The following is a 12001-nucleotide window of genomic DNA, read 5'->3' on the forward strand; positions in this document are numbered from 1 at the left end:
AGAAGCTAAATAATAATAGAGTGCTATGTTCATCATATTAATACCTATGTGGAGCTTTTGATGAAAACAAAAAATATTTGATCCATTTGTCTATAAAAATTTAGCGCTTAACCGTGGCTAAACACACACATTGTTACTTAGAGGTCTTCTTATTTAGATGACTTTGTAACTTTCACTTTACTTTTGTACATTTGGACACAAAAAATAACCGCTCAACGACATTGCGGTTACAGACAGCTGGCTGCACAAGTCCGGTGTTCGTTCGGAAGTCAGTCGCAGTTCAAGTTTCAACAGAGAAGCTTTCCGTTACCTGTGAGGTAACATCGTTATTTTTTGAATGAGCCGCGTTCGTGACATTGGTTTGATGACCATTTTATCTAACCAACGGACCCGCGCGTGAGAGAGAGGGGTATATGTCTGCGTCAACGCGTCAGTGCCTCCCGCGCCCGGCATTCACTACCGCGCGCCCTCTTACTCCGCGCGTACTTGACACATCGCTTCGCAACAATCTCGCAGATGTGTTCCGCGGGTGTACGTTAGTGTACTTTAGTGGTTTTGGAAGTTTTGCGTAATCAGGAATAATGGGTGCGCTCCATGTTGTGTTGTTTGTGACTTGGGCAGCCTTCGTGGCCGCGGATAACAAGCCGACCATCGCCGAAAAACTTGCAGAAGATGCGGACCTTTCTGAGGTAACTTAAAACTTTCGCTCGACTTTAAATTATTATATAACGGTCGTTTTGAGACTTTTATCGTAAAATATTATATACGCAATCTAATTATCTTTTAGTGAAAGCCCCTTTTAGACAAAAGTTTCATTCATTAGGAACTTTTGAACACATTTTTTGCGATTATCGCTTTAATCGCTACGAAACTTCAAAACTCGTTTTAATGAAGAATAACTAAGCTTGTAATTTTCATTTGAAATGTAGATTATAAGTAAAGTCAGTTATTATCAAGTCTGCGTACAATAAAGTTAATATTCCTCCGTAAAGCGGAACAATTTAAGGCTTTAATCTTCATTGTTAGAGCAGCTTTAAAGTTGTATTAAAGCGTACTAAGATATAAATTATAAATACTATAATACAATATGAATTCGGAGCCTTAGTTTTATGTTATTTATACACTTAAGAGTGGTTTTATTTCGAGATTTTCCAATCGACTTGTACTTTTATAAAGTAGAAGAATTGCAAGAAGTGCCCGCCTGCGCTACATAAAACCTGTTTGTTTGCTTGGTACCTACTACGAGATTTTATAACTATAGTTTTTACGTATCTCCTACTGTTTAAGTGGCTTATAAATATTCCATTGTAGATGTGATTCTTGTTGAAATACTTTAAGTAAAGTACAAGTACCTACCTTAACACAGCTTTACAGCATTTGAGTGTTATTGATATTCAGTTTAATTTATTGTCTACTTAAATGTTATTTTTCGTACACAAAATCCTTATTTACTTTTATAAAAATACTTTTTACATCTCAACAATGGATTCGTTTAAGAGCTTTATTTAGTATTTTTAGAAACTCTACCTTGACATCGCTCTTTTCTTAGAACTTTGTCTTTGAACTTTTCATTTTCAGTGACTTATCGTCGTTTATCTATGTCGTTATTAATAAAATCTTTTTGATTACACGTTGGTGAATATTTGCGACGACGAAATATTTTGTTACTTGTCTTATCTTTTACGTTAACCGTGATGAGCCGCGATTATACTGAAATCAACTTTTATTCGCGTTCAAAGGAAGGCACCGTTTTTGTAAAAAATGTGATTCTCTCCTGACAATAAAATGTCTTTATGTGAAGCCCGAGAAGGTATTCGCTTATCTTATAGCTTGAAATAAATGGAATGGTCATTACGTAACTCTTGTTCTAATACGAAGATTTCAACGTAGGTCAGTTTGCTTTAAATTGCTCTGTACGTATTTCAATTGCAAAGCATTAATGACGATGATAGCTTAAGCATATAATCGATTTACCAATTTATATATTCCGATTTTGATCTAAAGTATTACATTTTGAAGTTGATAGAAGTCTTCGTGACTCGACTCCGGCGGCACTATCACTAAACTATTTTTGCCTTATAATAGTGTTAAGCGCTGCTGTGTTCAGATTTGATGGGTGTGGCATGGTAGACACAATTATGCTAGACGTCCCAATTTAGTCTTCAGGAATTATGACGCATTTGTGACCAACTTCAGGTAGAACTTTAATCTTATCTGGGGTACAAAATACAGCACAATGGGCGGCAATGACCACTTACATAGTTGGTCTGCATGCAACCTTATATTAAGCTACTTCTATAATCACAGGTCTGTATTTGTTGAGATATAGGTCTGTGTATTTAATATTACAAATATACCTAATATGCACTCACTTGTAAAAATAATAATGTCTTGTTTCATCGATGAAAATCGTGAGGCAATTTACGACTCAGAATTCTTTAATATTACGTTTAAAATATGTGAAGTCTACACGTGACCAGCACTACGATTCCACCTATTTCCAGCAGTAGGACAGTAGATTCATCGATAAAATATTTCGCTATTTATGGAAAGTGAAGATCTATTTTTTACCTCTTAGCTACTTGCACAGACTTTTTATGGCCTTGGTTTTAAAAGCTTTGCACTTTCACGAGCTTACCAGACTCCCTATATAGCTATTTTAATGAATATTACTTAAAACTTTACCTCATTATTCTGTACAGAGATGAAAGAAAGTAAAACAGTGGTATGCGAAACTCGAATTGTGTATAAAAATACATAAAATTATTTTGTATGCTTTTAGGAAATAATGTTGTACATTTTTGGGTTAGTAGTAGAGTGGCAGGTAAGAAGTCTTCTTGTTGATGACTATTGCAATTTCGTTTTGATTAAATTTATAGAACTCTTTACTACTTGAACATTCTTCGTTTTACTTATACGACAGATATAAAACCAGGCTTTAGTTTTGTCCTCTGAGTGCCAACTTAAAGGAGTGCGTCTTAATTTCACGCTGACTGTAATTGGTGTAGAAAAAGTTATCATAGTGTAGTGACTTTTCTTTATCTATCTTTTTCATTTTTCCTGATCATTCGCTCAATTACCTGGTACCTACTGATTAGCATCGCACTGCTACACTAAATAACTTGGAGCATTTTCGCTTTTGCTTCTTCAAGGATGGTAGAGTTTTTTATGATTCCATTCCAGAAGGACCACCGCCATGCCTGGGTATATCTGACTTATTCGTGATCAACCTAAGGTCTTTCGAATCTTATTTGGGGTTGATTACTAATGCTTGCTATGGGAGTCAGTTGCCCCTTACATTCAGATGGAGAGCATGCGTTTGCTACTTCTATAACAAAATAAATATAGTTTACAAAACTAAAAAACACGCTTTTCTGATAAATACAACTAAAAAGTAGAGCGCCCCACACTTCTTCCACAATTATACTATTTACTGTTCCTTAAATGATTCCTAGATTGAAATTTATTTTCTACTTTTTAGTTGATTTTATCATAAAAGCGTGTTTTTTAGTTTTTTGAACTATATTTATTTTATTAATTTTTAGTATTTGTTCTTATAGCGACCACCATATTTAAGAACATTTGAGTTATAGGGAAATAACATTATTATTTTCAAAACTAAAAATCACGCTATAACAGTTATTGAAACTAAAGAGCAATAATTGTTGCAATTTAGTAACTTTTGCGATGAACTTTGCCTAAGTCGCTTGGACAACCTCGTCTCGCAAATCGTTAATCCTGAGGATGTTGATAAGGACAATGGTACAAAATTATTTAAATCGTGTATTGTCATCGGTTTTTGATAATTCTTCAACATTTTAAATTAAACTAAACGTTCAAAGTGGATAGAAATCGGGTTCAAAGATTCCGTTACATAGTTACATACATACATACATACAACTCAAGCTAATAAAAGCGTGTTAAAAAAACATAAACCAGTTTACTCGCTGGAAATAGGTTTTTCACTAGTACGTAGGCCTTTTAATGCTAATTGTGCCACGTGTTAAAATACGTTAGAACGTGTTACATAATACTTTTTATTCAAACACAGTCCTCGGTACTCATTTTGATTAAAAAAGGTAACATCCATTGCTCACGTAACATTATTTACTGGGTGATCCATTACAGGGTGTTTAGTAAGCGTCTTGTTACTTAAAAGGGTCTTAAAATAGAAAATAAACTCTCGATACATTTACAATCATACCTACATTTTCTTTTGTTTTGTGATCGGACAATTAGAGAGAAAAAATGTTTGCGTCGCTGTCTTTTGGAATAGGACTTTTACAATGTATTATGTAACTACATATATTGTCTCTATTTCTGAGAGGGCAACTACTCAAATATGGACGCAATAGTTTTGATTATGTAAGTATTATATTTTTCTTGGTATCATGCTCAGTTCGTTTTCACTAGTTAACTATTAAAGTTATGTTTCCATTATAATTTGTACGTAAAAAGCGTGAATTTTCCGTGGTTAATTAAATCAAATTAATTTAGTTACGAGCCTATGTTGGCATTTGACACTTTTTTACGTTCAGCTACGAACTATTCTGTAAAACTGCTTTATTTTCTTTAAATCATTCGCAATTAAATTAATATTTTCAAATCATGAAGTTGGTGACGTGCGTTTGAGCAGAATGAGATGGACATTTAAAGTTGAGGAATTCAGGTATTACGGAGCATTGATGTACTGAACTTTAAATTTGCCATTTTGTCAGTCCTCTGTGAAACGCTACTCAACGTGAAACCTTATTTCCGTCTTGCGCTATGTATTTAGAATATTTTATTAAGCAATATTAGAATACTTTTGCTCGATCCTATGACAGGTTTATAAATTAAAATATTGTATCCTATATAATTTAAAAGTATTTTGTATAACGTACAAGTTTATTATCAAATCAAATCAAAAATATTTCATCCAAAATAGATTCTATACTTTTTGATTACAAATGCGTTATGTACTTTTTGAACGTCAATATATCGACTGCTACGGTACGAGTATAAGATTAATAATAATTTACTTCACAAACAGTACCTATCATTATTATTATATCAACATACGATATACCTATCTTACGTCGTTTACGTTAATCAATATAATACCGAGAAGAATGCCATGTAACCTTACCGCAGCGGTAATAATCTTATTAGCTAATCCACTTCGCCCGGAGACCTTCGTAACTTAGTGTTACGTTGCTTTTTTCAAACCTGGCGTTAAATTTTTGGCTATCGGTTAAGTTAATTAATGGTAAGCTTTTAGCTTGATTGACAGTTTGAATTACAAGTGCGGTCCATTAATATCGTTGGTATACATTACGAGAAAACATTGATTGAGTAATGCTCGGATGCGCTCTTGGTTACTTAATTGAGCAGACGTCTCAAATGGATGCATCCGCCCGACTTCTGTTACCTTGCGATTATATTCAAACAAACGTTATTTAAAGTACGGAAACCCTGATGTCAATTTTTATTTCTGTTTCTATACTTATTCTCAAATTTTTTGGTGAGCTGATATCGGATGCCTCAGAAACCTGTAGAGTTCCTCGCTTATCATTTAATCTAGCCATCCTTCCACTCATCGTTAGCAGTGTTCGATTTTAGACATGATATGTTAATAAGTATGACATTTCCGTCCGTCAAAACGTCCTAATTCGGGAGAAGAAAAACTTGATTTACAACCCTGTTATTTCCGATTATAGCAACATCTCATCCTTAATAGTAAGACAAATCTTACAATCCCGTCACGTCTTACCACGGGATGTGTGTCGCGTAAGTGTCAAACATATAAATAGCTAATTTAAATATGAATAAAGCAATTTGGCTACCAGAAGTGACCGGCAAGTTCTTGGGTAACGTCAACTGTTATCATATTACCGGCTTCCTCTAAGTAGTGATTATTATGGACAACGGGTCCCTTCGTCATTCGACGGACAGCTTAATTTCATTTGAGCATCCTCGTGAAGGTTGCGACTTATGGCTGATATCATGTTACATCATGGGGAACTCGTATCATATATTAAATTACTCGGAATTATTCACTCGCTGCGTTCTGAAATTTGATAAAAATAAATGGGTAATTGTGTAGCTAAAATAAGGATTTGTGAAAGCTAACAAAAATATTTACGAACGTATTTTTCGAAATCATGAATGAGAAGTATCGCGTACAGTATGTCATTTATTTTGTTCAAATTGAGCGTGATATGCATTGTTCTGTGTAGAAGGGAATTCGAAGTATTTTAATAACACTTTGCCCGCCGAATCCAAATAAGCGTAAGGATTGAGGATATGAATTATTTCAAAATTAAATTCTGCGAGGTCTATCCAATTCCTTTATCGCAATCAACTTTGATGTGAAATTTATTTATACTAATATTGAGCTCCTAAATTTGTTAAAATTGGATTTCTCTTGCCTTTTAGTACATAGTTCATATAGGTAATATCTGACTACTAAAAGCGAATATTACGTGACTTAAATGAGTATAAAAAGTTTCCCCTTTTATGGTAGAAAGTAATTATATAAGCCAAAGTCATAAACACTGTTTCTGCCTATAAACGTAATCACTTTTTACCGGATATACCCACAGACTGCGAAACATTTATTGTAATATCGTTTCGCGTTTTATTTACGAAACGAGTAACCACATCATATTTTTTTAATTTAAGGACTTTTACTTTAAATGTGGTAGAACTCTTAGTAGTTCGACTCCGGGGGCACCACCGCCACACCTATTTCTGCCTAATAACAGCAACGTTAAACACTGTTGTGTTGTGGTTTGATAGACATGTTGGTTTGTTGGTTGGTTGGTTGTGGTAAGGGAGATATACTTTTTCGAGGCATTCAAGCTTAGTTCTCAAGGGTAAAGGTCATCAGTGGTCGGCGCACCTATTTATGGACACTGAAAGGCAAAAATATACGCCAAAGGCAGTGATAATATGATTTTGTCTAAAAGGCCATAAAAGGCCAAAGGGACAGCGCAATAATAAAAACTTACAAAAAAATATAACGTATAAAAACTAAAGTTACTACTATGACTAAAGTTAATTACTCATATTTTGAAGACAAACTCAATTAAAGCAACAAATATGAAGTGGGTACAACTTATTTGGCATATTTGCGTTTATCTTTGCTGTAGATAATGAGCAAGGGTAAACGGAAGTGGAGTTACTTAAGTTTGGGGCTTTCTGTTTAAATTCACTGAACCTCGAAATCCCTGTTAATGTGGTTTGAAGATATCTCAATTTAGTGGTCAACTTCATTAAATAGTAAGAGCCCTAATTAAAAGGGAATAGAATTAAACAAAAGGGTATTTTCTCATTTTGTTCGAGTACGGACCCATATTAGTTATTTAGGTACGAGTTGAAGGGTAATTTAAAGCCATAGAGACTATTTTTATAGCTACCTAACATTGAATAATTTATGAATTTAAGACGACCCGCGTGGCGGAATGGCCACCATACCGGTCTGACGCGCAAATGGTCCCGGGTTCGATCTCCGGCCAGACAGATATCTAAATGATGAATTTAGATTTCTGTTTCTGGGTCTGGGTGTTTGTGTATTTGTCTATGTGTGTGTCCATGGCACCCACGACACAGGGAATACTAGTGTGGGGCTGTGAGTGTAGCGTTTTATTTATTGTTTATTTATGAAGTCTGCTATGAAGAATAAAGACAAAAAGTGTGTGTGATAACAAAAACTAAAAATATGCTATTTTATTAAAATGTTTTCTTTAAAATATGAAATTTGTAGTTTTTGTTACTTAAATAAATATTAAAGTTTTTATTATTATTTCTATTTAAATGGTTTCATAGACGTGTATTAAATCAAGTTTTTGCTATAAATAAATGAAAAGTGTTTCTATAAATGAATTTGTATAAAAGTTGCGTACCCAAACTTCAATCTTAAATAATGGTTGCTACCTACTTCGTCGAGATCAAGTATGACTAACTCAGGTCAATTACAGTAACACTTCATGTTATGAATATTGGTGGTTATAAATCGTTGCCATGCGGGTCGTTGATACGTTTCTTATATTTCTACAGTAAATATTAGTTAGTTATAAGAGGGAAAACAGTTTGGTGAATTGTTTTGTGTAACGTTACGTTATGTTAAATAATGTTTAATTATTATTATCGATTTCATATAATGTAGTTATATCAACATTTTTAAGCTATTGCATAGCTTTTATCGCGGGCTTTGAGCGCGGCGACCGAATCGAAAAATTCCGTAACGAAAATTAATAACACCTTTGTTGGATATCAAGTCTCCAGGCAACCGAGTTGTTGACTGTCAATAGAAAAATATGGATATAATTGAATAATAGTACATTACAATACGAGGACGAAAAATTTTTTTCTGACAAGTGTGAGTTTGCAGGCCGAGCCGCAGGCGAGGACTGCAATCACACGAGTCAGAAAAACATTTTTCGTCCGCGTGTTGTATAAAATTTTATATTACGGGGTCGGAAATGGGGGTTTTGCGCACGCGAAGCGTGCGTAAAACGTCAATTTACGCACGCCGTGATATAAAGTATTATTTTACATTCCTTATTATTTTATTTAATATTGGCGACGAGATGTCGAATGAACTAAAAAACGATAAGAAAATACGAGCCACATTACGTGGGTTAATAAAACGAACCGAAGAAAATTTAGAAGAGGAAATAAAATACAGGTACGAATTTGACGAAATATATACAAAGCTAAAATTTAAATTTTTGAATGTACTAAAAGAAAATAATCGGCTAATACCTGAATGTTCTTTTATATCGGCAAGAGCGGAAGTTTATTTGATAAACTGTTAACTGTCAAGGCACGCTTGAGACGTACACCTAATACAAAAGGGTTATCACCTTATCAATTAATGTTCGGCAGAGAGGTAAGAACCTATATGTATGCCTTATTTAAGAAATCCGCCCCACTATCCATATTACATTACAATGCACCGCCAACGAAGGAGTTCGGACAAGGTGATAAGGTACAAGTCCGCAGTTACACCAACCCAGGAGTTAAATGGGAGTTCGGAGTCGTCATCCGAAGATTAGGTAGACTCCATTCTGAAGTCAGAACAGAAAATGGCATACTGGTGCGCCGTCACCTTGACCAAATGCTGCCGGCGCCCCTGGTGGTGTAAGCAAAAATAGCGGTGGAGGACTGTTGGATATCAAGTGTCCAGGCAACCGAGTTGTTGATTGTCAATAGAAAAATATGGATATAATTGAATAAAGTATTTTACATTCCTTATTATTTTATTTGATAACCTTGATTCGTCAACTTGAACACAGATGGCAGTAATACACATTTTTTTATAATCCGTGCGGAAATCTTAAAATTGCGTGAAGTATATTTTATAGCTGATATTTGCAATGTCTTATATAATGGAGATATGATAAAATAGTGGATAAAGATGTATTAATGTAAATGTTGATGATTATGGAAGAATGTATTGTATTTCTGGAATTCCTTCTGAGCGTTTTCATAGCATAAAAAATGCTATGTAATAGCTTTACCGCGGCAGTCTCCGAGTGCCACACGTATTTTTTATATTTTTATTTACCTATAGGAACATGTTTTTTTTATTATTAAGGGGAAATGTATGATTTATAAGGCAAATTATTTAATCGTAAATAAGAAATACAAAAAAAGCATTATTAGTATTATCGTAACTTTACTGTAAAATTCGTATTCCATAAAACGTTTTGCACATAAAGCTAAACTTTGACTACTTGTCAAAGTTCTAGTAAGTTTAAAATACGTTAAAAGACGTTTGAACGGATAATAATACGTGCGACAATGATCCGAACAACTTCGGAATACGTAAGTAGGAGATGCGTCACGCCCGAAGCCCGCATCTAACGCCTATATTGAATTCCAGCCAATTGTTCCTCACCTCCAGGAACTACGGAAGTCGAAGGAAAAAAGTTGACAAATTTTGTAATAACAACGGTGTTATTACAAAGGATTCATACGGATGAATCCTTACTAATATTATAAATCCGAAAGTAACTCTGTCTGTCTGTCTTTCTGGTTGTCTCTTCTTCACGCCTAAACCACTGAACCGATTTTAATGAAATTTTGTACAAAGATAGTCTGAGACCCGAGTAAAGACATAGGATAGTTTTTATCCCGGCAATCCCAAGGAAACTAGGGATGGCGATCTAAGATCGATTAATCGGAGAATCGATCTTTTGGACCAAAAAATTCGATTACTTTAATCGATATTAGTAAGGATTGAATCGTAAACTATGCATTTGATCAAGTGATGATCTTTAGCAAAGTAGTTGTCCATGAGCCGAGAGATGAGAGTTGGTACGACCAATTTTCGCCAGATGGCGCCACTGTCGTTCCAATGAAGGTACGAATTTTCAGTTTTATGTATGTTAGTATGACATATCATTTTCTTTTAAACGCGGGCGAAGCCGCGGGCAAAAACTAGTAAATAATAATTTATCAACGTTTAATATTTTCACCACAAGAATCTTCATAGAAGTGACAAAACAAGACAATATAGTTTGAAGTATTGAATAAATTATGTAATACCACGATATTATACAATAGACCTTGAACCATAAGATCAATATTCAATGGACTATTAAAATATTTATCAAATCTTTGTAACTACATACCTAGTTATTGTTTTACATGTTTTAATAACAACTATAAAACAAACTATAACAATAGATATAAAATATACACACTAAATAAATAGTTATGTTATTTCTTCTTTTATTATTTCAAGTATGTTCATAAACTTCACTTCCGAACGTATGCTTGGAAGTCATTTGTGGGTTAACGTTACATAAACTTTAAAACGATCTGCACTCAGCTTATTACTCTAGCGAAATAGAGCTCTGATTTTCACTTTAGCTTTAGTAGTTCCATTAATTCGCACTTATGAACTTTTGATAGTAGACCTGTGGTTCGACTCCGGAAGCACCAGCGGTACATCTATCTGCTTAATAACAGCAATGTTAAGCGCTGTTGTGTTCTTGTTTGAGCGGTGGGGCTATTTCTGCCGAATAACAGCAAAGTTAAGCGCTGCTGTGTTCTGGTTGATGATGATACTCTTCCAAGGCATTCTAAGTGTCGACCCACAGCTAGCTATCTAATCATATCTGCGTTTGGTTACAGCTATACAACAGAGATTACAGAGGTACAACATATAGCAACAGTTTGAGCGTAACCTAAATATATAAGACAATCCTTAGGGTTTATATGGATACTTTTCAATTGTAAACCAATTTCTTTTATTGTAATAAATAAATAAATGTCCATGGGCGGTAGTAGCCACTTAATATCCGGTGGGTTGCATGCTTGTCCGCTACACCCGTATTATTTAAAAATAAACGTTATTTTTTATAACACTATGTTTTCCAAAGCATTTCATAACAGTCACGTAATTTTTCACCTCCTCGCAACGAAGTAATCCAATGTGATCTGATCCGCAAATCGCATTCGAAGGCTTTACTATATAGGTCAGGGCATTATCTATTTGTCGTGTGGTATCTAAGGTGTCACGCAAAATCTTTATCGATTTCTTGTAAAAAGATCAAGTGATCAATTTAGTAAAAGCACTTAGTTTCAGTTACGTAGTAACTATTTATTAATCTGTGGTTTCAGTAGGTAAAGAAAATTAAATTTTGTAATTACTAATATTGTTACTGAAAATTTGTAAATTTCAAATATTTGTCCTATTACTCTATGTATAGATAATTCTTGGAAATTTATTGAGTTTCTTATTCCTTTCTTTTTTCTTTTATGAATGGAGAAATGACTTGATTTATTACTTCTCTGGGTATTTGGCGCTAATGTATCCGCGAATGATATCTTGTCATGTTTAATATGGTAACATACAGTATCGTCGACCTTTATAAAGTAAACCTGGTAAATTATTATGAATATTTCCATTCTCGGAACCTAAACAGGCGAAAAAAACAAAGATTACCCATTTTAGTTATGTTTGCCATTAATTCATATCTCCAGCGTAGTCTTTCGACCGTAGCTC

At 34.2% G+C, this 12001-nt stretch overlaps 1 protein-coding gene across 2 annotated transcripts in view; it reads left to right on the forward strand.

Annotated features, from left to right (window-relative positions):
• The first annotated feature begins 331 nt into the window (after positions 1-331).
• Positions 332-12001, forward strand: part of Fas1 (fasciclin 1 Fas1 domain-containing) — an 86607-nt gene continuing 74937 nt past the window's right edge. Inside the window, exon 1 of one of the 2 annotated variants that reach the window (XM_073084018.1) lies at positions 332-689. In XM_073084018.1, the coding sequence (XP_072940119.1) occupies positions 582-689 (108 nt within the window). In that variant the 5' untranslated portion in view covers positions 332-581. The remainder of the gene's footprint in view (positions 690-12001) is intronic. The other variant, XM_073084019.1, reaches the window with a different exon arrangement.

The sequence above is a fragment of the Epargyreus clarus genome, unplaced genomic scaffold, assembly GCF_041222505.1.
Source record: "Epargyreus clarus isolate Ecla_fem2 unplaced genomic scaffold, WU_Ecla_fem_2.2 ptg000019l, whole genome shotgun sequence".
Lineage (NCBI taxonomy): Eukaryota > Metazoa > Arthropoda > Insecta > Lepidoptera > Hesperiidae > Epargyreus > Epargyreus clarus.